This window comes from Drosophila simulans, chromosome 3L (genome assembly GCF_016746395.2).
Source record: "Drosophila simulans strain w501 chromosome 3L, Prin_Dsim_3.1, whole genome shotgun sequence".
Classification (NCBI taxonomy): Eukaryota; Metazoa; Arthropoda; class Insecta; order Diptera; family Drosophilidae; genus Drosophila; species Drosophila simulans.
In genome coordinates this window covers 1190185-1217627 of record NC_052522.2, presented here as the reverse complement: position 1 = coordinate 1217627, position 27443 = coordinate 1190185, and the positions used below count along the sequence as shown (strand labels likewise).

At 49.3% G+C, this 27443-nt stretch overlaps 10 protein-coding genes across 13 annotated transcripts; 4 read left to right on the top strand and 6 right to left on the bottom strand.

Moving 5' to 3' along the window:
* Window positions 1-37: 37 nt before the first annotated feature.
* Window positions 38-26581, bottom strand: LOC6736295. Of its 4 annotated transcripts, none has more exons than XM_016170590.3 (9): window positions 26031-26581; window positions 20914-21318; window positions 20561-20818; window positions 2947-3205; window positions 2707-2882; window positions 2536-2649; window positions 2295-2483; window positions 1902-2234; window positions 38-1841 (listed from the first exon to the last, which is right to left on the bottom strand). In XM_016170590.3, the coding sequence occupies exons 2-9, from the start codon at window positions 21279-21281 to the stop codon at window positions 332-334; spliced, it is 3207 nt and encodes a 1068-aa protein (XP_016029774.1). In that variant the 5' UTR covers window positions 21282-21318; window positions 26031-26581; the 3' UTR covers window positions 38-331. The 4 variants fall into 4 exon arrangements, with proteins under 4 accessions (XP_016029774.1, XP_016029775.1, XP_016029773.1 ...); XM_016170591.3 differs by having other exon boundaries at window positions 20561-20815; XM_016170589.2 differs by lacking the exons at window positions 20561-20818; window positions 20914-21318; window positions 26031-26581 and adding an exon at window positions 18245-18956.
* Window positions 4517-5024, bottom strand: LOC27206641 (lysozyme S). The gene has a single exon (XM_016182445.3). It carries the CDS (start codon window positions 4980-4982, stop codon window positions 4560-4562), a length of 423 nt encoding a protein of 140 aa, XP_016022646.2. The 5' UTR covers window positions 4983-5024; the 3' UTR covers window positions 4517-4559.
* On the bottom strand, window positions 5847-6355 carry LOC6739595 (lysozyme S). Its single transcript, XM_002076454.4, has one exon. It carries the CDS (start codon window positions 6315-6317, stop codon window positions 5895-5897), a length of 423 nt encoding a protein of 140 aa, XP_002076490.1. The 5' UTR covers window positions 6318-6355; the 3' UTR covers window positions 5847-5894.
* Window positions 7702-8268, top strand: LOC27207148 (lysozyme P). The gene has a single exon (XM_016182879.2). It carries the CDS (start codon window positions 7736-7738, stop codon window positions 8159-8161), a length of 426 nt encoding a protein of 141 aa, XP_016029776.1. The 5' UTR covers window positions 7702-7735; the 3' UTR covers window positions 8162-8268.
* LOC6736297 (lysozyme B) lies at window positions 12815-13396 on the bottom strand. Its single transcript, XM_002083145.4, has one exon. The coding sequence runs from the start codon at window positions 13272-13274 to the stop codon at window positions 12852-12854; it is 423 nt and encodes a 140-aa protein (XP_002083181.2). The 5' UTR covers window positions 13275-13396; the 3' UTR covers window positions 12815-12851.
* LOC27207162 (lysozyme A/C) lies at window positions 15022-15518 on the top strand. Its single transcript, XM_016182900.3, has one exon. The coding sequence runs from the start codon at window positions 15055-15057 to the stop codon at window positions 15475-15477; it is 423 nt and encodes a 140-aa protein (XP_016029777.2). The 5' UTR covers window positions 15022-15054; the 3' UTR covers window positions 15478-15518.
* LOC120284703 (lysozyme A/C) lies at window positions 16394-16900 on the bottom strand. The gene has a single exon (XM_039293082.2). It carries the CDS (start codon window positions 16855-16857, stop codon window positions 16435-16437), a length of 423 nt encoding a protein of 140 aa, XP_039149016.1. The 5' UTR covers window positions 16858-16900; the 3' UTR covers window positions 16394-16434.
* LOC6736296 (lysozyme A/C) lies at window positions 19497-19986 on the bottom strand. The gene has a single exon (XM_002083144.4). The coding sequence runs from the start codon at window positions 19954-19956 to the stop codon at window positions 19534-19536; it is 423 nt and encodes a 140-aa protein (XP_002083180.1). The 5' UTR covers window positions 19957-19986; the 3' UTR covers window positions 19497-19533.
* Window positions 22530-24034, top strand: LOC6736294 (ester hydrolase C11orf54 homolog). Its single transcript, XM_002083142.4, has 2 exons — window positions 22530-22785; window positions 23061-24034. Exons 1-2 carry the CDS (start codon window positions 22701-22703, stop codon window positions 23942-23944), a joined length of 969 nt encoding a protein of 322 aa, XP_002083178.2. The 5' UTR covers window positions 22530-22700; the 3' UTR covers window positions 23945-24034.
* LOC6736293 (ester hydrolase C11orf54 homolog) lies at window positions 24133-25509 on the top strand. The gene is made up of 2 exons (XM_002083141.4): window positions 24133-24475; window positions 24560-25509. Exons 1-2 carry the CDS (start codon window positions 24274-24276, stop codon window positions 25441-25443), a joined length of 1086 nt encoding a protein of 361 aa, XP_002083177.2. The 5' UTR covers window positions 24133-24273; the 3' UTR covers window positions 25444-25509.
* Window positions 26582-27443: the final 862 nt, after the last annotated feature.

Sequence of the window (27443 nt, the reverse complement as noted above, 5' to 3'; positions counted from 1 at the left end):
ATGTACTGGGCTTCCATTAGCCAAAAGAAGGGTTTTATTTTAGTTTAAAAACTTTATTCAATGGAAAATAATCAATTAGTCTAGACATGAACTACGATACTAAGTCTTACTGGCTAGATACCCGGTTGAAGCTGCCACCGTAACTAACCTAGTCTGGGCTGCAGTTATCTCGAGATGTTGCATAAGAAACGTGTTTGTAATGCATGGAAATGCCATTAAGTGTTCTATAAATACGGTGATCTGATGGGCTGTTGTAACCTAGGAGTGGGTTGCTATTGCACAGGAGCTGGAGAGTCTCTGGAATCTCTAAGAGTATCTAGTGGAGTATCGCTTAGTAGAGGCCGGATGGCAGATCCGTGACCTTTGACATGGATCCCTGGGTGTGGGATCGAGTGCGGAGGGTTGGACCCTGAATCTGCCCACCGCTGGAATTGGCGAAGCCAGAGTGATCGTGCATCCTCATCGCCAGGTTACTGGTGAAGTATATCTGCTGATTGCTGCGTGACTTCTCCCGTCCGATGGCTGCTTCGTTGAGGGCTTCCGGATGCGCTGAGGCGAAGGCCGCCTCCAGACGCTCCACGTTCTTGGTGACTCTTCTGGCCTGCAGGGCAGCCGAGATGTCTGGCTTGGGGTACTTCTGAGGTGTGTTCATGCCGGTCATGAAGAAGACCCCGTTAAACTGCTGGGCTGGCGGAGTCGGAGGCGGTGGTGCCGGGGCTTTGACCTTCACCGGGTGATGGGGAATTGTCACGGGCGCCGCATCCTGGACACTTTTCCGCAGGGCCTGCATTGTGGGATCGTGTTCGTCGTGCCGCGCATTCATGATCACGTCCAGCAACTCCCGATTTGTGCTCGCATTGTACGCCGTGGCCGTGGCATTCGCCTCTGGCATGTCCGGTGTGGGTGATTCCATTTGGTAAGCGGCCGGCTGATCCGTCTCTGGAGCATCGTAGTCCACTTCATCGAAAAAGCCCTGCATGGCCGCTAGTCGCTCAGCGGCGTCTGGATCTGCTGGTTGGTGTAAAACCATTCCATAGTCCGATCCCTCCTGATCGGAACAATCGGTGCGGGGCACCAGATGTGCCAGGGACCGAGATTTTCTGGGAGGCTGTGGTACTATGTTAACCGGCACAATGTCCTTCTCGACCGGACCATGGTGCCGCATCTTTGGCCGGGTTACACTGCTCGTCTGGCTGCTGATCTGCTTTTCGGCCTCACTTACAATGTTGTCCAGCTCCTCAATGACATCCTCAATGGTTGCGGCATCGTCCTCATCCTCCTCGACAACCTTTCGCGATGGCTTCGCCTTGGAGGGAAGGACCAGAATGGGCACTGGACTCAGGGATGCACCCGTCTCCGAACTGCTGATACCCTCGTCCTCGTGCTCCGAACTGTTCTGCTTGTTTTTCTTGGGTGGTGGTACCTGACGAGGAAGGGCCACTGGCTGATGGGAGGACTCTACGGGCTTGAACTTAGACTGCTGTTGCGTGCCCTGCAGCCGGAAGATCTCACGTTGCAATTCGGCACATCGCTCTTGGAGTCGGCGCTCCATGGACGTCAGCACGGCCTTCTCTTCGTGCAGAATCTGAACCCTTCGCTCCAGAATCACCATTTGGCTGCGCACCCGTTCCGCATCCCTTGCCCGGGTTATCATTTGGTCGACGTCGATATGGAGTTCGTTGAAGCGCTTCACCTCGATCTTCAGAGCATCCAACCAGGGCGAAGAGGAGGAGATGGTACGAGCCAAGGTGCTGGCATCTAGTCCCGCCTGGAAGAGCTCAGCCTGGATGTACAGACGCTGCTGAATGCTTACGGCGCTCTCAATGAACGTGTTGAGAAATCTAGGGAAGATTAAAAAAGTTCAGTAATCTCTTAGACTGATAACCAAATGATTCCCTTACTTAACACCCGCGCACTGCAGTTCGCCCGAACCACCGCCGCTGTTCAGGATGCCGACCAGCAAACGGAAGCGAACTGGCTCACTGCATCTTAATCGCAAAGTGGACATGGCATCCGATACCGCTGTGTGTCCTGCCGAGGCTATCTTCTGACCACCACTGCCGCTTCCGAAGGGCTGGCGATCGCAGGCGGAGGCGAGCAACTGGAGCGCCAGGATTCGAGCTCGGATGCCCTGACCCGTGGCCGAGGAAGCCAGTGGCATGAGACCCACGGGTGTGTTTCCCAAACGGGCTATGGCATCCAGAGATCGCGAACAACAGATGCTCAGACATTGCCTGGATGGGATTAAAAGATTAGACACTTTTGCAAGAGCACTTTGAGAGTTGGAAACTCACAGGCAAGACAGTTCGTCCAGCAAAGCACGGCGCTGATAGCTTTGGGGATTCCTGGTCATGGCCAAGGAACTGGAGGCTCCTGGCATTGGAGCAGGCGCATTGCTGGCCTGGGCCATTTGAATGGCGCGCAGGACTTCCAGCAAGTGGCTTATTCCATCCGCAGGAGTACCCACAAACTCCTGAACGAAGCTGGAAGGGAAATCGTAAGCAAAGGTCGCTGAAAGGGTTAAATTGATCTTACCTGGGAAAGGACACCCGCAGATCAGCTCGCAACTTGGTCAACAAATCCGTAATGGAGCCAAACTGACGCAGGGACATCTCTCTATCGTTCTCTGGTGGAGCAGGAATGGGAGATCTGTTGGATATAACAAAATGAATGAAATATGTCAGGAACATACGATCCAGTCCATACTTGTACTCCGAGTGCTTGGCTGGCAGAGTGGCCGATCTGGAGGCCTCTTCTTTTGGACTCGGACCCGTGCACACATCATATATGGATAGCTTTTTGGCCGATCCGCTGGCCTTGATGAACTTCCTCAGCGAATGCACGTAGTCCTCGGGATTGTAGACAGGCGGACGCTGGTTTTCCTGTGTGTAGAGAACATGTGTGGTGACCACTTGGATATGCTGTGGGTAAGCTACCCCCACTCACCTTGCTGTAAACTGGGGCCTGAGGCCAACTCTGTTCGGAGCCGCCGATCTTGTAGGAGGCCAGGGACCCATTCAGGCTGCTGGCTCCGCACTTGTTGGTGCCCGAGCTGTTGGATCCGCCTGCTTTCTGCGGGGGCACCGGACCACTTTGACCCTGGCTGGCCATCTCGCACACACTGGGAGCCATCTCGAGGTGGAGCTGTCCCGCCTGTCCCGGGTGACGGGGTTGCGGATGGTGTCGCTGCAGTGTCGAGCTGTCGCTGCGTTAATTGAAAGGGGAAAACCAATCGGGTGGAGTCAATTAATGTACGTGCTTGACATGGGAGAACTTGAATTTGCATATTTAAAAAGTGGTTGTGAGGTTGGGAGTTGGGAGCTGGTAGCCGCAGTCGCAGTTGGAGTCGGAGTCGATGTAGCTTGGGTCGCCACCACGTAACGCACCGGAAAAACAAGCCGTTAAGTTTATTGAACATTTTGAGCCGAGGCTTATCTGCATGCAGTTGGACTTGGGGCTGAGGTGGTACTGTGGTTTCGTGCTGTCTGGACAGGTGCCTTCGCAGATATCCGCTGTCAACGACACCCAGATCGACACCCAGTCTCGCAAGTGGGCTGCGGGCCTGTTTCCTAGCCACTAAGCGATCCGATCGACTCGAATTTTGATCTGTGACAGTCGCTGATTTGTTTTCGATTTCTGCCTTCGATGCGTGGACAAAATAAAATGAAAATTAGCATTTTAATATGCTAGAAATAAAGACACTTTCACTAGCCAGCTAAAACAGATGCGACCATCTTGGCTTGCAGTTCCCTCTCTCGAGGCCCGGGTACCGTTAAACCACAATGAGGGGTTAACGGTTCACATGTGGCTATGCAAATCGCATATGCCATTGTGTTCGGGTGGTTATGACGTGCCACTCAGGTGGGTTACCTCAGCCGGTATCAATCAGCCCATCAGTCACGTACCGCCGATGCCCAGTTATGCCGGGGAGTGGGTCCAATATGATTCTTTCGTCAGGTGCGCCTGTGCCCCTCACGCAGCCCCTCGATGCAGCTCCCAATCGGAGGCTACAGAAACGACTGATTGACTGGGGCATCTGGCCGTGTGGATGAGGTTCCCACAGCAGCTCAGACAAAAACACTTCGATCAATGTCAGCAGCCACTGGCCGCAGACAGGAGAAACTCAAAACTGAACGGCAGCTGCGAAGCGTGTTGAAAGATCACTCAAAACAGAAACCAGGAGGCGGGGTTCGGGCTCTGAAATCTGCATAAATCAATTTGTGAGACAGAAATTGAAAACTGCTCCACAAAACTGGAATTGATAAGCCGTGAAATGGCGCCCCGGGCTAATGGCTTCGGAGAGTGCTCTCCATTAGCCGCAATAGATGTCCAACCGATTGTGTTTGGTCCCGCGATGGTCCCGAGTAACCTTGTTTGAAGAACTCGGGCAGGGTCATGGATTGAGAGTATATCATGGCATTGGACACTAAAGATATGATTGCTTTGCTTTGCGACTGTTTAAAAAGGGTTTAAATGTCTTGAAAGTGGGTTTCCGGTCGGTTCATAGACTATGTAATTAGCTTGTACTCTTTGTGATTTTATTTGTGGTCGAAGTCAGTTTAGAAGCACTCATCGATGGACGGCAACCATCCGCTGCAGTAGTGCCAGACGGCCCAGGCGGACCATCCCTGCTGGCTGAGGACCTTCTGGGCACAACGGACGGAGTTGGTGATGTCGTCGGTCAGGAGGGCGTTGCAGCTCAATCCGCACTCGTTGTAGGAGAAGCGTCCGTCGGCCTGGCACCAGTACAGATCGTTGATCTGGAAGATTCCGTAGTCGTTGGAGCCGTCGGAGTTGGCAGGTCCCACCACCCAGGTGCGGTAGTCACTCTCGTGCTGGGCAATGCAGGTCCACTTGTCCAGCTGGTCGCGGGGAACACCCAGATTGGCCATCTCACGGGCCAGGGAGCACCGATCGAGGGTGCGACCTGCCATGGCAGAAGCGGCAATGGCCAGAAGCACCAAAGCAAAGAAAGCCTTCATGTTGATGGGGTTAAACAAAACTGTCTGACTAACTTCGCTACTGCCATGGCTATTTATGGAAAATCATTGCTCCAACATTCCTTGGCCTATCAGCCCTTGAGTTCTGAAGATCAGATTCTGAGCACTCAGCGATAGAAATATAATTAAAAAGCCACAGTCTTATAGATTTGAATAATTGAGAGCCAAGACAAGGAAAAGAAAAACAAAGTGTGCTATCAGTGAAATGGGTACATCAAAGGCTTAATCTCAATAAAGACAAAACAACCTCGCTGCTAGAAATGCTGCATAGTTTTGGGCAATTCAGAAGCCACCAAAATTTCAGAATGTGATAAGCTATTATCAATTGCCTTGAATATCCGGTGGTTACCGAAATAAAGTTTTTATTTGGGTTTCTCAAGTTCAATGAATTGACGGAAAGATAGACCCCTGCAGGCAATAAATATGATAAGCAAATATAAAATAGCTCAAGATAGAACCACTGCCGAAAAATCTAACTGGGATAACCAACATAGTCAATCTCTTTGACTATAAGAAACCTGCTAGTTGGAGTGCATTGAAGAAATTTTAAAATTCATTTGAAAAATTGGCAAGGAGAGGAGAACATTCAATTGAAATCATAAACATTTCTGAAAATTGTGGGCGTGACATCTTTTCGCGAATGGTGGGCGTTAAGGTGAATGAGGCAACTTTCTGAAAACAAGTTGCATAGAATAGGTGTCCCAAGAAACTGGGTGAAACAATCTTTTATGAAACAATCTTTTACCAATTTGGCTTTGGTCCCTATTTCATGAAGTTTCCCCAAATCCAAGTACTTTCTATTTGACTATCTTAAACTGGACTTAATCGTAATAAGATCTGAGATGGTTTAGTTCGAGTATATATGCAGTCATTTTATTTGGGATCAAAGTCAGTTTAGAAGCACTCATCGATGGACGGCAACCATCCGCTGCAGTAGTGCCAGACGGCCCAGGCGGACCATCCCTGCTGGCTGAGGACCTTCTGGGCACAACGGACGGAGTTGGTGATGTCGTCGGTCAAGAGGGCATTGCAGCTCAAGCCGCACTCGTTGTAGGAGAAGCGTCCGTCGGCCTGGCACCAGTACAGATCGTTGATCTGGAAGATTCCGTAGTCGTTGGAGCCGTCGGAGTTGGCAGGTCCCACCACCCAAGTGCGGTAGTCACTCTCGTGCTGGGCAATGCAGGTCCACTTGTCCAGCTGGTCGCGGGGAACACCCAGATTGGCCATCTCACGGGCCAAGGAGCACCGATCGAGGGTGCGACCTGCCATGGCAGAAGCGGCAATGGCCAGAAGCACCAGAGCAAAGAAAGCCTTCATGTTGATTGGGTTAAACAAAACTGTTTGGCTTGCCAGGCCTTCTGACTTGGCTATTTATGCAAAGCCGAACACCCACTTGTCGCCTGCTTATCAGCCGTTTAGCTTGAAACACTTAAAGATAGCAATATAATTAAGGTAGGCTGATTTAAATATTTCATTGAGGAGCAAAACAACTTTATCAGCGGAACGGGTACATCGCTGGGCTCCATCTCAAAGAATACAAAAGAACACTGCTGCAGGAGATGCTGCTGCATAGTTTTAGGCTCCCCAGGCCAAATGGGGTTCACAGAGCTTTGGACTGATTAGGCACTATCAAGTGCAGACTGAATGCCAGGTGCTCACCTCGTTTCGTCATCGTTTGGATTGTGTCTGAAGTTCATTGAATGTAGGAGAAAGGTAGAGGCCTCGACGCGCCTTCAAACTGATTAGCATAATTGCTGTTATATCAACAATGGCGCTGAATTGGCTGGCTGAATTGGCTTAGAAGGGGCTGGCCCATTGAGCTGCCAAGAGCCCATTGAGTTCGAGTAGCCGAAAAAGATAGAGCTCCGGGGCCGCCCAAGTGGTAATCCAGATGATTAATCACACTTTCGGCCGGCCATAAAACCAGACCACGACCGGGGGCTAATAGCTGCAGTCAAGTGGAGCTGTTTCGCCATGAAACCACTGCGAAGTCGGACATTAAACTTGGGCCGTGCAACAGACGGGATGGGAATTCGTCTGGGCTAGAGAAAGAGCTACTGCCACAGCCACATCCACAGCCACAGCCGTAGTCATGCGGCGCAGTTTGCACTGTTCGAATAGCTCGAATGCCGCACAATGAATAACGTTGAATAATTAGCCCCCACATGCAACCCCACCCGAGTTGCGTGAGCAGGGACCCACCGCGGAATGGCCAAGACAATGCAATGCCTACTGTATTTGAGATAAATATTCCGAATAGCTGATGGAAGACAGACCTCAGCCGACTTCAACCGAATGGATTGAATCTTACGCACAAAGCTGAGATACGCTTCACTTCGACGTATTCAATGCGTAGATTGTCCGCTCGAGAGTGAAGGAACCACCATATCTGGTGGCTAAACACTTCCGTATTTTTGGGGGTACTCAAAGTGACGTACTCGATTTGAAGCATAGTAGGAGTGATTTCTAGTTGCTAATATGGTAAACAAATATAACCTACAGATAAGAACTTAGGAACCACATGAATTGGTAGTTGGTGGAACACTTAATTCAACGAAAGAGTGAATTCAACTACCGACATTGTATGGGAAAGCCACCTTATTTACACCCTAATGATGGGTAAACAGTACTGATTGCTGATTCTACCATGTTGACTCAACTGCGACCACTTGAATGCTCTTCGTGGCTATAAATATTTCGCGACTGCTCATCGAATTATCAGTGAATTCAGTAAGATGAAAGCTTTCCTTGTGATTTGCGCCCTGGCTCTGGCGGCAGTCGCCACCCAGGCCCGAACGATGGATAGGTGTTCCCTGGCCAGGGAGATGTCCAAGCTGGGCGTTCCCCGGGATCAGCTGGCCAAGTGGACCTGCATCGCCCAGCACGAGAGTTCCTTCCGCACCGGCGTCGTTGGGCCGGCCAACTCCAATGGATCCAACGACTACGGCATCTTCCAGATCAACAACAAGTACTGGTGCAAGCCGGCCGACGGTCGCTTCTCCTACAACGAGTGCGGATTGAGCTGCAACGCCCTCCTGACCGACGACATCACCAACTCCGTGAGGTGCGCCCAGAAGATTCAGCGCCAGCAGGGATGGACGGCTTGGTCCACCTGGAAGTACTGCAGCGGATCCCTGCCCTCGATCAACAGTTGTTTCTAGTCCCGCCCCCCTCACTCATAGTAAATGAAAGTTGTTCCCAAGGGAAGATGAGAAGAAGAGTGGCTTGAAATACAAAAATGTATCTTCGAGATATTTTTGCCAAAGTATCTGTGAGCTGAAGACATCTTAATCGGCTAAAGTCGAACAATTGCCAGTTAGTGTTATAAGTCATATAACTCCTCGTTGACTTTTTCGATGTTCATGCACTTTAAGACTCATATTTCTCGAGCGTAATTGGCTCGTGATCTTTCAGCAATTGCAAAACTGTCTCCGCTGGAAATGGAAATAGGAGAGCCTTTTTGGCTCAACGAGCGGCGAAAAGTGAAATTTTATATAATGGCCCACACATAACAGAGTCATTATGACAGTTGGCCTGGCCAAAGCGACTGAGATCTATTAGACACTACGGCCGCAAAGCGGAGCGTCAGTCTTGGCCAGTAGATGGCAAATGGCTGGTAAACAAGTTAATTTAATTTCCAGGCATAAAACAAATTACGTATGAAAAGTCGCCGTTATCGCGGCGTTTATCTATCATGCCCGCTGCGATGAAAACTCATAGTCGCTCTGGCGGCGAGTGCCAACGGACTTTGGCTCGGATCGAAACAATTTCGATTCAATTGCATCTATGGCAGAGCGGGGACGTGGACACGATGTAGGTCTATGGGATTGCCATTTGCGGCTAATCGCCGGAGATCAACTTTGCCATTTGGGGCTCGCTTAGGCCTGGCCAGATGGCAAAAAATGGCAAAAGATGGCAAAAGGCAAAGACAAGTTGGAGCCAAAGCCCAGAGCCTAATGTGTTAATTTGTAGCGCTATTCTCAAGGGTGTCGGTTGGACGACATTCCGCGGATTGGACACAGCACATTGGATACCCAGCTTTCGGCCTTTCGGCCTTCACCGCCACTCAGCCTTTCAGCCTCGGACTTTCCCAATCAAGGCGGGTTCTCCGCCAAACACCATTTCGTCGGACAGCTCATGAGGCTAAGAAGATTCCGTGGAAATGGGAAAGTTTCTCTTCTCGCGCTGAGCCGACACCTCGCCAAATTGTTACACAAGCCTTGGCAAAACACACGGCAGACATGTGGCCAAGATCTGGAACCCTGTCTTTGGGATCGGATGTGGGCTTGCGTTGTCTTGTTGTGTGGCACTCGGGCGCTGACGATGATGCCAGAGATTAAGTCACCGCTGACAGCTCGAGAGGCGAAGTTCTCATGGCAGTTCCATTTCTTCTCGCCATTTGCATTTCGGTGCTGTGCCATTTGTCGCTGGCTGAAATTTACCCACACTCACCGAGAGATAAAACCATTAGGAGAATTTAGCAACCGACAGGCAGTCCCGGGAGAAATGTGGCCACTTTTCAGCTGTCAGAGATCTCTCCACGGAGATTCCTACCAGATTTCCCAGACCCGTCAGCTCCCTGAGCTACGATTCGAGATACCATCGCCCATCGCCGACTTTTGTCATCTTTTTGATGGTACACTCCGAGAAAAAAATAGGAAAATACTAGAATAATTGAAAGTCCTTTCTGATAAATTTACATTTTGATCCTGCCTGAGCTAAAGTACTTGTGTTCCATCTTCGTTCTTCTTTTTATTCAACTACTCAAAAATGTTAGCTTCAATTTGATATAAGTCCGATTTTGTTTCAAGTGTACTGTCATGCCTGACGGCTTCGCGCTTGACTCTAAATTAAAATGGTTTTCTTCGGTGGGTTTGTTTTTGGGAAAAGATTTTCCGAGGCTCATTACAGTTTTCACTGAGATTCGTTGGCCGCCAGGGGTTATGTATCAGCAGGCCCCAGCTGTCAAATAATATAATTAGGGTTTATGTTTCGTTGAAACTATATCGCAGTTCGTGGAGCTCGCCTTTTGACACAGTTGCGTTTTGGGGCTTTTGGGGGGAAATGTTTATAATTTGTGCGCCGAGCTTGAGGCTGGTAATTGATGCCGAAAGTGGCTCAAACCTGGGACCGGGCCAAGTAGTGTCACTAGCGTCTAGCGTCGCAGTTGGCCTGCCATTGACAATGGAGCCCGAAGATCATGTTAACTTAACCGGGCGGAAAACAGTAATGCGATCATTCCGGGATTGAGCAAGTTCAGCCAGGGCCTGCGCATCCGCAGCAGACTCACCTCGTCCACGACGATCTCTCTCGTCACATGCCTGGTAACCAGATCCCGGCTTTCTCGACAGTCAGAACCAAGATACTAAGATCACTCAAGCGATCTCCGGCAGTCCCGTCCACACACTGTTGACTCCGCTAAGTGGAAAATTCAACTGCGACTACGTCGATGAGACTTTGGCTTCAGCGGCTTTCGGCCATATTCGATTCAGAGCCTCGAGGAACTCGTGCGCTGATAAAGGTGAACCCCCGACGGTTTTCAGAGATATCCGCTATCGGACCACGCGATTTGCACCATTTGTGGCATCGGTTCCATGTCCATGCCAAGTGGAAAATTGTCTGGAGATATGTCGGCTGGAGGGGCAGCATTGATAATTTAATTACGCACCTTATCGGAGTGCAAATCACATGAATTGCTAAATTCGACGGGCTTTCGAGAGTCCATTTCAAGATTTTGGCTCTTCACTATCTCATCTCAGATATGTAAGGGGATTTTTAAGGCCCTTTGTTATATAGGTCCTGTATCTCCTTTGTGAATTGAATGCATACTAATTACGTCACGCAACAGAAGCTCACACTTCCTTAAGATATTCGTTAAATTCTGACAGCTTTAGTTCTCCAGTAACCCTTTTCCCAAGCAACCCTCCTCCAGATTCCTTCTGTCTGTCATCTACGCTCACCAGACCAATTAGATGGGCCACAAACCAAGTGTAAGCCCCCTCCTCCTGCCATTGCTGTGAGTCGTTTCCAACGTCGTGTCGTTATCTGTGGACCATCATAACTTAACGCTAGAGTGACTTCCAGCAATTGTTTTAGCCTGACCCACGCAATGTCGCTCCAGAGGGCGGCGAACCTCAACCTCGGGGCAATTACCTATTACTTATGCACTTCCAGGCCGACTTGTGCTAATGTGCTCAGATTATAGGAAACACTCTTTACCAGGGGCCTTCTGGTGGGTACTGCTCCCCTTCCCCCTCTCCGTACCCATAACCATTCCTTTCCTATCCAGCTATCCACCAGAGGAAACCAGGAATGGCATGAGTATAATTTTCCGGTCTTTGGTTTCCTGCTTTGTTTCAGCCTGTTCCCCAGGTGATCAATCCCACAACCCCGCCCGCCAGAGGGTCTTTGTCAGTGCGTTTCCACTCTACCACTTCCTTTGGCCGATCTCTGGGTGCCCGTTCCCGTTCTAAGAAGCTGGGATGTGGTGCCCAGCTGAAGTACGTTTATCACCGGAGTGAGAGACATGGCTACTTGTATAATTTATTGCCCACTGTGCTGGGCCACATTAAGAATTCATTGACCGGTTCAACCCAAAGTCATCGGCCTGTGGAAAGGCGAATGGCAGCGAAGGGAAGCTGGTGCTCTTTCTTCGATTTTCTCCCATTTAGAAAGCGTGTGGAGAAAGAACACAGCCAAAGAATCTCGCAGCCATTGGAAAAGTTTAGAAATGTTAGCTTATAAAGACGAAGAAATATCTGAAAATGTAATGATCTAATATATCACCACCCAGAGAGTAATGTGTGTGGTAATCTTAAGGAACATGTCGAGTCTGCAGATTATGGTAGATCGATGTTAGGAGAAACCAAATTCCCATGTCTTCATATATCATTGTCTTTGGGAATGGAGATCGCTGATATATTTAAGGGTTATAATTGCTATATATGCTATCGAAGATTTAAAAAGGTTCTTCTTGTAACCAGAGTCATTAGGCTTTTAATGGCTGGCTATTTCAATCCAACGGTCTTAGTTTCTATTTGTTTGTATCTGATTTGAAATGAAGATGAATTAAGGATGAATGGATATGTTTATCTTACTATTTTCACTTTCTCTCAGCAGAAAATCCGAATTACACCCCAGGGCACTGAGATTCCAATCGATAAATAATTGCAAAACGTGTGCACAATTTTTGTTCCGTGGACACCTCGAGCTATTAGTAATTTCTATAAGCGATACAACATTAATGTTTTTGAAGCTTTGTATTTGACTTTTGAAGTACAAAAGACGGAAGTTTGGCTTTGGCACTCCTTACAGTTAAATTTCAAAGTGTCATAGTCGCGTTCTGCACTCAAGAGACACCAGTTTTTCTGGTTTTGGACGTACATATTTGAGAAGACAAGTCCAAGCTCAATGGAATTATAATGAATATGCTTAGGTGAGGTTATTTTTGACTTTGACCCGCTGACAGTCGGCGCTTCGAGTTTACTTTCTTTTGGAAAAGAGTTGCGAACAGCAACTAGCTAATTTTATGGACAACCGATGCTTTTAACTTTGTTTGTTTTAAAAATGTTTATTTTAGTCGCATATATTAATGCCTTTTTTGCCGAAGAGACGCTTTCAAGTTGATTAGCGAATTCCAATAAAATTCTATTCACAAACTTAGAAAGTGATCTGCTCGTGCAAAATTTGTCACACATTCATCAATAGTTAAGTTCATTTCTGTGTATCTTTTGGTGTAAAGGAAAACACGGTGAAATTGAAATACTTTCTGTATTTTGAATAAGCAATGATATAGAAAGACTAAGGATGAATAGTTTTTGAGCTAAATTTTTATTCAGGGTCGAAATCGGCTTAGAAGCAATCATCGATGGACGGCAACCATCCGCTGCAGTAGTGCCAGGTGGACCAGGCGGACCATCCCTGCTGGCTGAGGACCTTCTGGGCACAACGGACGGAGTGGGTGATGTCGTCGGTCAGGAGGGCGTTGCAGCTCAGGCCACATTCGTTGTAGGAGAAGCGACCGCTGGGAGGAGCGCACCAGTAGTAGTTGTTGATCTGGAAGATTCCGTAGTCGTTGGAGCCGTTGTAGTTCTCGGGACCCACCACTCCGGTTCGGTAAGATGACTCGTGCTCGGCAATACAGGCCCAACGAGCCAATTGGTCACGAGGAACGCCCAGGTTGGACATCTCGCGGGCCAGGGAGCATCGGTCCATGGTGCGACCAAGAGCGGGAGCGGCCAGAGCCAGGGCAACCAGAACGATGAAGGCCTTCATTTTGAGTTGAATACCACAGTAAACTGATGAAGAGGTCCTCGCAATGGGCCCTTATATACCCTGAATCAGCACCTTATTAGGGAGAACGTATAAGTACTCAACCGTGATAAGGTGATCACCATATTGCGGCTGTCAATCGCCCCTTCATTAGCCATGAAAATTCAGCGATAAGGACCTAGGGGTATCGAATGGTTCCAAATCAGATACGTTACGCAGCCTTATCAGCGAAGTTTGTTTACAGATTTCTTTAACGTTGGCCATTTTTAGTTCGAGTGACTGCGATTACTTTAAATGGGATGGAAAGCCGTTTTAAGAGGGGAAGAACAGCTATGGCGGCTTCTTGTACCATCTTTGAAGATTCTTGGCCATTATCCTAACAGTTCCCAAAAGTTCTCAAAGTTCGACTGACAATTAGCGACAAAATCTATGGAAATGAGGTTTAATTGGCCTGGGTCGATTGTCAGATCCACAGGCACAAAGTTCGAAAGAGAACTCATGCATATGCAATGAGGTCTGGTCTGGTCGTCAGAAAATTCTTCTTGGTCAGAACTGTTAGCTGACACACTTCGGGGATAGAAAAGCCATTAGTTATACAGCGGCGATTCAATAAATCAGCAAAAAGTAAAAGTGATAAGCAGCATTCTCCGCCGACAAAAGAATATACAACTCATCTCGCCGATGAGCGCTACACTCGCTCAACAACCAGCATTCATTTATGAATTCATCTATAATTCATGGGACTCTAAGAAGGTCACGCTGGCAAACTGGAGAGCTCCAACCACCTGAAACGACTTTGTCTTGGGGACTCCCTTCCCCCCCAAAAATCTCGCAACTGGCATCTTTCGAATGCCTCCACAGAAGCCTTTTGTCATTTGTCTTTGCTGTTAGCCACACGCGAAAGGTTAACAACTTTCTTGGCATTGCACAAATCAGTGGAAATCTGGGCCCCAACCTGCCCCCACCAGAGGCGCCTGCTTTTAGGCCCACTGGTAACCCCCAGGAGTACCGCTAAGAGCCCCTCCCCGCGGACGCGAATGGGGTTAATGTAACAGCCCGCAGTTTGCATACTTGTGGTCGGGTCGTTAGTCAGAGTCTGACTCGAAGACAGACTCGGTACTTGAGTCCGACCAACTCCATCCACTCCATCCGCTCCATCCACCGAGAAAGCAATGTGCAGCCAGGTTGTTGTGACTGTTGATGATGTGTGGTAGCCTTGGGGTCTTTGAAGAGCCAGTGGCTCGGCGATTGAACGCACGCCCGTTACAAGAGATGAACCAGCCCGCACCAAATAGAGTTCTTTCAGCCCGCACTCTCCGTCCAGATACAGCTCACTCAGGTGCACCAAAGTGGAGCTTCTGCCCACCAACGACTCGTAATTGCCCACTCCAAAAGCTAGCGGAGATGCTAACAAGGTTAATGGCTCGAAGAGCCAACGTTTAAGCCAGAAAATTAATACCACTTGCTTTAAAAACCCAAAGGTCTTTCTGGCTGGGATGGGGCTAATCTACTTTTTAGCTACGTCTGTGATCGTGAATCTTCAGGGAGCGGCTTGGAACCATTTGGTAGGTGCTGATAAGCGATGTAGATTGATGAGCTTGCGCCTGGCCATTTGCAATAGCCAGTTATTTACTGTCTCGTGTGCACTTGCGATAATAAAAGTAGCTAAAGACTTCGGGGCGCACTTGAGATAATAACATTGTGAAGATCTGCCAGTTAAGATAATACCGCCCTATAAAAGCACGGCCCACGCTCCCTTCCGACATCAGTTTCAATTTGAATCATGAAGGCTTTCATCGTTCTGGTTGCCCTGGCCTGTGCCGCCCCAGCTTTTGCTCGCACCATGGACCGGTGCTCCCTGGCCCGCGAGATGTCCAACCTGGGCGTTCCCCGCGACCAGCTGAACAAGTGGGCCTGCATTGCCGAGCACGAGTCCTCCTACCGCACCGGAGTGGTGGGTCCCGAGAACTACAACGGCTCCAACGACTACGGAATCTTCCAGATCAACGACTACTACTGGTGCGCTCCTCCCAGCGGTCGCTTCTCCTACAACGAGTGCGGTCTCAGCTGCAACGCCCTCCTAACCGACGACATCACCCACTCCGTCCGTTGCGCCCAGAAGGTCCTCAGCCAGCAGGGATGGTCCGCCTGGTCCACCTGGCACTACTGCAGCGGATGGTTGCCGTCCATCGATGACTGCTTCTAAGCCGATATTGACCCCGAATAAAACGATTGCATAAAACTAAATCCTGTCTTAACATGGTTGGGCATCTTAAACTTAAAGCCTCTTTCAATTCAGCCACATCTTTCTCTACAACTATTCCGAATAATATCATAGATTTCTGGAGTTGTATTTACTGCGTTCGGAATTCGCTTCGCCGATTTGCAACAAAGGCGAGTTAAGAGCTTAATTCCTTTGTTTTGACCAGCTTTCTCCTAATTTTGATATCTTCCAAGCCACAATTGTGCCCTAGGGCTGTAAGCTTCGAATTCGTTTGATAGTCGCCTATCGTGAGCTCGATTTCGAGGAGGCCCTAGGCTCAAAAATCAGTATAATCGTTATGACATTATTTTTTATTCGCCGGACTTGAAGTTCTTTCGCATTGGAGACGGAAGTTTGCATTATGTGCTGGTGGTGTTTGCATATTTAAATTTGGAGTCATTGAGCTACCAGTTTGACTGGTTCGGGCCTCAAGTCGAAGCTGATTGGACTTATAATGAATTTGTCTGCGTTTGCATATTATTTGGCTTTGACCCGCTGTCATTTTTAGCTGTCTGTCAGGCGAAGCATTAAGTTTACTTTCTATTGGCGAAAATATATATATTTTATGCTGGCTGTGCCAAGTTTCTAGCTTCGCACTGATATTTATGGCTTTATCACTCTGATAAGCCAATTTAAATTGAGCATATTCTGTTCATCAGATTGGAAAGTGTTTCGAACAATCGCAGCAATTAAGTGAAGCCATAAAGGCCAGTAGACTATAAAAGTGAAACCCAATTTGGTTCACTTGAAGAATGCATCAAGTGATCTAATTTGATTAGCCAAATCAAGATTTCGAGCATTTTACCCTAGGTTAATGCAGTTTTGACTACGAATATGGAATGGATTCAGAAACAGCAGATTTCATTTTATGCAATCGTTTTAATCGGGGTCAAAATAAGTTTAGAAGCAGTCATCGATGGACGGCAACCATCCGCTGCAGTAGTGCCAGGTGGACCAGGCGGACCATCCCTGCTGGCTGAGGACCTTCTGGGCGCAACGGACGGAGTGGGTGATGTCGTCGGTCAGGAGGGCGTTGCAGCTCAGGCCACATTCGTTGTAGGAGAAGCGACCGCTGGGAGGAGCGCACCAGTAGTAGTCGTTGATCTGGAAGATTCCGTAGTCGTTGGAGCCGTTGTAGTTCTCGGGACCCACCACTCCGGTGCGGTAGGAGGACTCGTGCTCGGCAATGCAAGCCCACTTGTTTAGCTGGTCGCGGGGAACGCCCAGGTTGGACATCTCGCGGGCCAGGGAGCACCGGTCCATGGTGCGAGCAAAAGCTGGGGCGGCACAGGCCAGGGCAACCAGAACGATGAAAGCCTTCATGATTCGAATTGAAACTGATGTGGGATCCCTGTGGACAGGGCGCTTTTATAGCCGGAAAATTATCTAGCCTAAGTGTTATCTGTGGAGTATTTTCACAGTATTGATGGGTGCGGGTAATCTGGACGTGTCGCAAAGAATCGCTTGGTAATCGGACCATATTGATAATACCATTGATAATTCGAGTGGAGTATTCGATAATATGAATGAAGTCTTACGGAAATTAGACGGTGAACCCCCTCGCAGTTGTTTTGACGTCTTCCAAGTTTCAAGTCCACCTGCTCTGAATGGATGCAAATTGGTGGCAGCAGCTTTGGTGATACGGAGGACTGTTTGTCTGGCCAATTGCCCTTTTGATCTCAGATCTCAATTATGGCCCTTCAGCCTCTCGGCTCGGTGGCCCATTGGCTTCAATTAGTCTGGGTCTAACAAAGGCCCGAAGCTTAGGGGCCCTCCATGCCATTATTGCCCCAGTGCGGTTACCCAATACCAATCCCAGTGCCGAGCAAGCAATTGCTTCATTTGTCAGGGCCCGTCAAGGTGTCCAACATCTGGTGATGGACTGACTAATGTGGCTGTGATGCAGTTTTGAAAGAAGGAAGTCTAAGTCCATAAGGAGGTGGCAAAAAGAATGGCTTTGCCACCGCAAAATCGCGTGAAGAAAGAAATTTCTTTTTCGGGTACGGCTGAAAGTAAGTTGGCCACTCGCCGCTGGGTTGCGTGTAGCCATTAGCCACCTACTCGTACTCCTCCCTTTGGACTCCAGACCGTGGCCAATGCATAAGCTGTTTAACAATTGTTAAATCAGACCGGAACAGATTTTTCTGTAGTGCGGCACACAGTCGCTTTTTCATTTTTCAGTTCGGGCCCGAGTATGACTGTTATTTATTTATTTATTTACAATCTGGTTTCTTTTGTGGGCTCTTCTTTGTCTTCTCGCATCTGGACAAAGTGGCATTGTTACTCGGATTGGGGCTGCTCCGGAGACTTTGAAGTCTCGTGCCGCTGCCAATTCAATTTTCACTTCAATTTCCATGAGTACAGTTAAACGTAATTTGTTTTCATACTTTTATAACGCACACGCACCAGTCTTAACGACTTTTATGCCCCCTCCTCTTTGGGTTCTTTTCTCGGAACGCTCGAGAGTTTCTATCCCAGTTGTTGCTGGTGTGGGCGTCACAGTTCAATGTCAGAACTGCCCACACGGGGATTTACATACACATATAGATTTGGGCAGCAGTTAAAAGAAAGTCGGAGCCCATTAGCATGCGCATAAGGCAGAAAGAGCGGCAAGAGCAGATCCCATCTGGATCTTGACCAAGTGGGTCTTCCGAGCGAGTGGCTAACGAAAGCCTGACCCTCTGGCTTAGTTGGGTGAAAACTGGCTTACCTATTTCGCCTATCCCCTCTGGGCGCCTCTGTTCCTGCTCCGAAATCCAGGTACGAGTACAGCGAATTGACACGATTCCGAATTGGGCCACAGCAGAACGTTCTCAAATTCGATGGCTAGCATCCACTACCACTCCGGCCGCACTGCACTTTGCGTCGTCATCGGGCAGAGGCATAAATTGAGGAGATTAGCGCGGAGCAAGAACCACTCTTATTATTATGGTAGATGCTGCAATAGGCCAGTTGGGGCCAGTTCTAGCCGGGTCCAGTACTCGTTTTACCGTTAGCAGCAGAATGCACTCCACTCGCGATGCTGTTAGCCGAGAAGAGCCGCGCGGGGTGGGGGAAGACAGTTGGCTGGGGACCGGGGCCAATAGCGCACTTTTCTATCCAATCAAACTCGTTTCTTCCGAGAATACACAATAGGAAAATTCATATCGCGTAATCGTCAGTGACACTCTACGCTCAGGAGCTATTGCAGATGGGAATGGAAGTTCACTACCGCTTGGGATCGCCAGGACCCACTGTGGCTGCTCGTCGATCTGTCGATTGAACTTGGCTAGACCTCTGGAACATCTAGCTAAGCCATCGCTCGCCTAATTGCCAACCAAAGCCGAGATTCACGTAGGCACTTGCGATCTACACGTCCGCCTCGAACAAAAGTCACGCACCAACTAATCCGAAGTTGAAACTTGGCCTGAACCCAAGACGAGCTTGAAGCCGAAGTGCTAGCCGAAGAAGAGATCGTGCAGAGAGCGAGAGCGCGAACGAGAGCGCGTGCTCCCTCGTCCGTTGTATAAGACCAACTTTATAAGACTTTCGAGCTGGCGAGCAACGGTAGCAACTGCACACCTCTGAATTAATGAAGACTGTCAGGCGCCCGAGGGAATCTTCGATTCTCAGAGCACGACCACAAACTGTGATTAGTTACAAGAATGTGGAAATGCCCCATGCCCCATTAGAAATGAGCCTCATTTCGCCAATTCGGAGTGGCTCTACCAAGGAATCGAAATCGCAGTTAAGAAGAGTGGTTGAAAGCGTCCATCATAATAAGTTAATGTTCCCGGGGCATATAAGTTAAATATTTCTATAACGTAAAATCATCGATATTTCAAGTCTTCGGGTTATGTTTTAAGTGAAGTGGGGAAAAAGTAATAGCACTGGTAGTACTAAGGGGAAATGAATTTGGACAAACTAGCCAAGTTAACCTATGTAAGCTACTAACAGAACTATAATGCAAAGAGGATATGCTCGTGTTATGCAATCATTTTATTCAAGGTCGAAATCGGCTTAGAAGCAGTCATCGATGGACGGCAACCATCCGCTGCAGTAGTGCCAGGTGGACCAGGCAGTCCATCCCTGCTGGCTGAGGACCTTCTGGGCACAACGGACGGAGTGGGTGATGTCGTCGGTCAGGAGGGCGTTGCAGCTCAGGCCACATTCGTTGTAGGAGAAGCGACCGCTGGGAGGAGCGCACCAGTAGTAGTCGTTGATCTGGAAGATTCCGTAGTCGTTGGAGCCGTTGTAGTTCTCGGGACCCACCACTCCGGTGCGGTAGGAGGACTCGTGCTCGGCAATGCAGGCCCACTTGTTCAGCTGGTCGCGGGGAACGCCCAGGTTGGACATCTCGCGGGCCAGGGAGCAACGGTCCATGGTGCGAGCGAAAGCTGGGGCGGCACAGGCCAGGGCAACCAGAACGATGAAAGCCTTCATGTTTGCAGTGTTCAGAAACTGATGTCCATGGAGGGAAGGCTTCGCGATTTTATAGCCGAGTCCTCCGCTGATAGGGAGTTATCTCAATCACGCGTACTGATACGAACTCCATTTTGGGCGCACCGATTGATAATTCAAATTTAGCTAACTTGCGAGAGGGTTCGAATGCCGGGTATTTTAAGCAAACAGAATTGCTAAACAAATTGACAGATGCGTAATAAATACAAGCTTTCGCCGATACTCAAGTGGAATCACTATCAGTCTAGTTTTTTGTAGTGGGCACACCACTTATCACTATCACTTTCACTATGTATCAAATTCCAGAACTATATTAAGGGGCACATAAGTATGAAAGAATTGCTGGAATGACCATGAAATTAAATTCTCATTCCAATATTATATAATTTAGTGACAACGAAGAAGATGTCTCCAATTGGCTCATATAAGACAAAAAAACTTTCAGCCTGAATTCAAGCAACGTTTTTCTTTGAACTTGGTTGCTAAGAATTGCGTTCAGCCCGAAAGTATGCATCTCCCATCAACCTCTGACAAAAGCTGCCTGCTACGTGGCTAAGGGGTTTGAATAGTCTATTGTTCTGCTCACCTGTCAACCATCGACTTTCCCGCCTCGAACATGGAATCCAGGGAAAAGTCGTCGCCAATTGAGCTGTAGACATTGGTCTGGGTCCCCGTGGTTTCCACATCGCAGTAGCTGCAGCTGCAGCACGAGTACTGGGAGCAGAACGATGAGGCGTCCAAGTCGGTGATGCCAATGGAGCATTCCTCATCCAGAACCCGCGGCTGGAGTTCAATATCCACGGGCGCCTCTTTTTGGGGTGAATTTCCTCTAGCCGAACGACTGCTTGAAGAATTAACAATATAAATTCAGTTAGCAATTCTTCCAAGCCAGTGTCATAGCACTCTGAAATCTTCTAATTGGAACAAATGAAGTCTTACCTCTTGGTGCGTGAGTCCATCGTGTCCATGACCACGTTCCAGGTGCGGTGAATCAAGTAGAGCAGAAAGAGCACCCTCGACGTCTCTCCATTGTGCGGCGTTGCGTTGTTGGATGCATTCTGGCCAGCTCCCAAGCAACTGCTCGAGCCCAGTCGCTCCTGGGTGCTGCACTTCTGGGGGCTCTGGTGGGGATCACTGTGGTGCGGATGGCGGGCGGGCAGGGTCTTCGATCGGTACTCGTTCTGCAGACAGTACTCCCTCTTGTGCTGCTGATATCGGCGGCGGGTATTGAACCTGGAGTTACCCTCGCCGGCGGCTCCCTCTCCGGCTCCATCCGCGCCTCTACTGGATGCAATGCGGTTGCCCATCTTACAATGTTGCGGATTGGCGGCTGTCAAACATTGCCTAATGTGACATGGACACGGACAACATATGTTAGTTGGAAGTCTGCCTGGATGCGAATACGAGTTCGAGTATCGGAGCTGACACAGTTCTCGCAACCAGTTTGCCACTGGCCGGCGAGGAAAAAAGTGAAGTGGCCATCGGAATTGGGTCACCAACGAGTTCTTTTGGGGTCGTCCCAGAACAAATGCCTGTAGATGGCTCTTCGGCTGGCTTTGCAATTATGATAAACTATACATCCCATCCAGTCATTGGCGAAATGATGGATTGCATGGACCAGTTTGGACATGATCCTGGACAACCAGAGTGCTCCTCTGCGAGGCGTGGATGCTGTCATTTCGTGGCACTACTAATGGCACGCTATCTATCATTCCAAAGAATCCAGGCCAGCCAATCTGCACCTCATTAGCTGGCCATACATCAAATTGGCGCCCTTGCTCGATTTGTTTGCCCATCACTTGCGGCTTGACCCGAGTAACACCCGAATTGAACTATATTCTGGCCCACATACAACACACTCTTATCTGATGCGGCCCACTGACGTAGCAAACGTGACCGCTAAATGACAAAACTCGATCGCGGACCCAACCACGGGCACTATCAGTGGACACCAACCGAAAGAGGGCTGGACTTATCAGTGGGGTACAGTGAAAGGTGCTCTGCGTGGACCGCACTACCCATTCCTACCACTTGCTACCACAAACAGATCTTCTTAATTGGCCACCAACCAATTCGTTTGACAACATTTGGTTGGGCTTAATTTATAGGCCAGTTGGGGACGACAACTTTCTTGGCGGTTTCCATAGACAGAGAATATGTAAATGAGAGCCATCAAATGGAGCAGCAACCAGTTATTTTAGGGTCCGAGCCCTATAGAACCTTTACGGGCAGCGAAAGTGACAACGAAGTGGAAAGTTTGTTGGCGTTCATGGAAAATTTCGTGCCTCACATTGACTTAGGTCGTTAAACGGAGGCGCTACTGTAGCGAATTAGCCGCACCGTAAATACGCCTTCCTGACATGCGCATTAAGCGTGAGAGCTGATGGATCGCTCCACCTCCCCGCAGGAACCTTAGAAACTCGATCTCGACTCTAATTAAACTAAATACGGCACAAGAGTTTATCTTATCGGCGGATGCACCCTGTACCGGCCGGCCGTACCAGCAATGTTAACTATAGGGCAAACCGGGAGCCGAGCACTCAACTTTAAAAAACGAGACCCCATCTGGTTTCAGCAGACAGTCGTGTTTGCAACGATCTAGCGAGCGGTAGGTAGCCTCAGCGCGGCTAGAACACTTGGGCCAGAGAAAGGAATCCAAACCTGAATCGGAACGAGGCCAGAATCGCAATAAGGAGCAAAGTAACTAGGACACACCTCCAGCCAAAATGAGCCAGAACCAACTCAGTACGGAGCAACTGCTCTTCGAGGAGAAGCCGCTGTACGTGCCCCCATTGTCGGAGTTACAGAACGGTGAGTCGAGTTGGATTTCCCAGAGATCCCACAGATAACAATACGTGCCATGTGCAAATGACCTTCAGCAGAACGGTGCCGAACTTTCCACAGCCGGTTTTCGGTGGGTTCTGCGCTCTGTGTTTTTTGTTTTGTGCTTGCTGTTTTCATTGAGCAAATCCCAAACAGAAACAGAAACATATGATTGGCGGCGGAGCTTTTGCTCAGCTTTTGCCATATCTCGTCTAGATGGAGGTCGAGATAAAGCTCTAACGGTTACCCTCCCTCTCCCACAGTTATACAGGGTGCCCTGGCCGCCAACTTCGCCAATGTGGACGTCAGTGTGGGTCCTTGTCCGGATCTGAAGGCCAAGCAGTTCGGCCTGGTGGAGAGTGGACTGGGCGGCAAGCCCACGCTGCTGGAGGCGGGAGGCCCGCCCTTCCTGCTGCCCCTCGTGCAGCGAGATAAGCTGTACAACATCGCCGAGATCACGCGGAAGATCCAGGGCCCCGGCACGGTGTTCGCCGTTGGTGCCGGAGCGGGACCCTGGCCCATCCGGGGGTCCAACTGCGAGGGCATCTTCAACTTGTCCGTGAACGAGAAGGATGAGCTCACGAACGGCAGCTACACGGCCACTGTGAGGGGAGAGCAGGAGGAGTGCGTCCTGGAGAAGATACCCCACACAGAGCCCAGGTGCGCCCTGCTTCTCAACCTCTTCCTCAGCCAGGGCAAGCCCGGCCAGGTACTGAAAATCACCGCCAAGCAGCGCACTGGCGAACAGAACTTCATCGAGTGCATCCGCAAGGGCCTGGAGAACCACTACGGCGACAAGGTGGTGGGTCTGGGAGGCATCTTCCTGATCAAGAAGGGCGCTGCCCACCAGCACGTGATGCGGGACTTCAGCAAGACGCCCATCCACAGTGACGAGGAGGTGAACGAGTGGCTCAAGTTCTACGAGATGCCCGCCCAGCTGAACGCCGTGGGCACCCTGGTGACCAAGGAGCACGACCTGGACCTTCGCCTGCAGCACTTCCACTCCTTCTCCTTCAGCAACTGGGGCGGCCACTACCACTACGACACCACGCCGGACATCGTGGAGTACGAGGCCTACCTGAACGTGGCCGAGCGGGTGGTGCGGGTGGACAAGCCCGTATCCACTCACAAGGTGGGACGCGACTAGATCTTATCTGCCGTATCTAGTTGTAGCCGACTTTTCCATTGCCCTAACCCCAATAAATAATAGTAAATAAACAAAACATAAGCTCGAAAACAGAAACAGTCTTTTTATCTGCGCAAATCCCTGTCAGCCATAACAAATACTAAAATAGCTTATCAGCTGGCCAACCAAATTTACAAAATCTAAAATTACTTCAGCTACACTTCTATCTCTATGTTAGTACATTATTATTTTGGAAACAGGTCATTATAAGTACTATACCTAATAGAAACTCAAACCAGAAAACCACATACTTATATAAAGTGGAAGCCCTGTATCAGTAGAACATTATCATGACAGGCGTTCGAATATCACACATTTTTGCCAGACGATGGTGCTTCGGTCAGTCGCTAGTTTACCACCAGCAAGGAAAGTCCCTGAACCCGTACCGAAATATTTGCAGAGATACCATGAACGGGAGTCACCTTCAAACGGATCAGCTGCTCTTCGAGGAGAGGCCACTCCATGTGCCGCCCCTCTCGGAACTGAAAAGAGGTGAGCACTCCCGCGTGGAATCGCTGATAAAAATAGTTCTCATCTAGCGGATACGTCAGATAAAGCTTTCCACCTGCTCTCCAGTCATACAGGGTGCTCTGGATGAGAACTTTCAGACCGTAGATGTTAGTGTGGAAGCTTGTCCGGATTTAAGGGACTCCCAGTTTGGCCTTGTGGAGAGTGGACTGAGTGGAAAGGCCACTCTCTTGGAAGCAGGAGGCCCACCCTATTTGCGGCCTTTGGTGCAGCGAGATAAGCTCTACAATCTGAAGGAGATCACTCGGCGGGCTCAAGGAGCAGGAAAGATCTTTGCAGTTGGACCGGGAGCAGGTCCCTGGCCCATTCGCCACTCCAATTGCGAGGGAATCTTCAATTTCTCGCTAAACGAAGAGGATGAACTCACCCAAGGAAGCTACACGGCCACTGTGAGGGGAGCGAATGAGGACTGTGTTCTCGAAAGGATTCCCGAAACCGAACCCCGTGCTGCTCTGATCCTAAACCTCTTCCTCAGCGAGGGAAAACCTGGTGAAGTGCTCCGAATTTCCGCAAAACAGCGAACTGGAGGGGAAAACTTTGTGGAATGCATTCGCAAGGGTCTGGAGCGGCACTACGGAGACCAGGTGGTGGGCTTGGGCGGAATCTTTGTGGTCAGGAGGGGCTGTGTCCACCAGCACGTAATGCGGGATTTCAGCAAGACGCCCATCCACACCCAGGAACAGATCCAAAACTGGTTGAAGTTTTACGAAATGCCCGCCCAGCTCAACGCAGTGGGCACCTTGGTGACCAAGGACATGGGACTGGACCTCCGCCTGCAGCACTTCCACTCGTTTTCCTTTGCCAACTGGGGAGGCCACTACCACTACGACACCACGCCGGACACAGTGGAGTACGAGGCCTATCTGAACGTGGCCGAAAGAGTGATCCGGGTGGACAGACCCGTGGCGACCGATCAGTTGGGCAGAGACTGATTCATCTATCTGCTCAGCGTTCCTGCCAAAAATAAACGTCTTCGAGAAAATGGTTTCGGTTTCCGTCTGGTCTTCTTAGATTACCAAAGTGCGGCTCATGGCTCGTTGGTGCCGCATCATTTGTGGAACAGGCCCCCGAGGGCATGGGGTTTATGTAATTGCCAAAAAATTAGAGCCGCCGAGCCGCTTTCTTCGAGATGCAAATCGATGGCTAAATGATCTGTATAGCCAGCTGGCCGGATAGCACCTGCGATGGGAGGCTGGGATGGGTGTTCTGGAGCTTCATGCTTGGCCTAATGAGAGCCGCGATACGGACGTCTAGCTAAGCAGGCCGTAAATAATGCCCCAAACATGCAGCAATCTGTGTTTTTCTCTTTGCACCGCTGGCCATTAATTATTTAATAACTTTGATCCATGCAGAGCACACAGCGAATGCATTGGCGAATTCAGCCAGTAAAACGATCCTATGGATTTCCCAACTGGCCGGGCGGGAGTGCTGAACCAAAACAACCCGTTTGTTGTGACAGTTACAAATCACAGGGAAGGCATGATAGATGGACGCACGGAACTTGGACAGACAGACTTACCCACTCACGGCGGGAGACTCTCCCTAAAAATCCTATTGTTCTTCCGCGGCTCTGCTTAACGGGTCTCCAATATTTGCATTTATTTATTCACTATTCCAGATTCTGATAACCTTTTTATGAAAGTAGCACCACTCTGGGCCGCGACGAGCTCACAAGCAAACACCGAACTTCCATCGATTCGATTTGATCCAATTTAATCTACCAAACAGCGCGGTGAAATGCAAATGCGATTTCTTCGTCCCACGAAAAAGAAAATCTCTTTTTGTTATTGTTACCGTTGTGGTTGTGGCATTGGTTGTTGTTGTAACCGTTTTTGTGGCTCGGGCATACTCGGTTTATTCATATTTTAAACACACCATTAGCACTTTTTATTAGCTGCCTCGCTTTGATTTACTCCACTCCACCGATCTTCACTTCGCCAGCTCGACGACTTCGGCTTCGCGTCTGGCTTTTGGCTATAGTTTCGGTTTTGGCCTGGCTTTAACTGGCTCTAAGCCGCGTCTGGTCGGCTGAAACGCGAGTTGCAGACTGAATGAAGTCCGCGATCAGATGGCTCGACTGCCGCTGCTGGTCGGAGTGGCTTTCCACATGGCGCTGCTGCTCTTCAGGCGCGTAGATAGCGAACTTGTTTGGGGGATTTCCACGAGCTGCGGTTCTATCCATTCATGCACTCCGAGAATCGGTAGCCCTTGGATAAGATGTCACTTTCCAAAAGCTTCTGATGTGCTGTCAGTTTGCTCAAGGTAAATTAATAAAGGGAGAGTACCAACTAACTTGAATTAAATAAGTATTGATAAAAAAAAGGAATAATAGCATGCGTATTCGATAGTTAGTATAAATATAACATAGTACTTTTATAATTTACGATATAGAGAATTCAAAAATTTACTAGATTAATCAGAATCTTCATTTTTTTTATTACTGACTGATGTAGAGACTTCTTAGAGCATCGCCAATCCCCTCTAGATATCGAATCGGCTTGACAAGTATATTGCCGCCACTGGCAGCTCAGGAAAATCAGGTTGGCTTTTCGGCTGGTCTGTTTTACAAGCGTTTTTAAATTGAAATTGTCGTTTAATCTCTAATTGGCCACATTTGCGATAGAGTTAAGAGGCCGGGCACGTCGACAAGTGCATCAAGCGAGTGCCGCGCGATTTTCCCAACCCCGAAACCAGTTCCCACACCGAACGCAGCCAAAGTCGCTGCCAAGGCTACTCCGGGTATCCATTTCCATTAAAAGCGACACGAATTAGTTAGTCTTAGTCGCTGCTCCTGTTGGAGCACTTTGCCCAAAGGCAGATCCGACCAGGCCCACCACCACAACCCGTTCACTGAACCACCTCCGAAGAAAGTGGCCCAAAGCTGCTGGCCGGCTTCGCGAAAATTGCATAATGATTGATGCCCCAAGGCTAA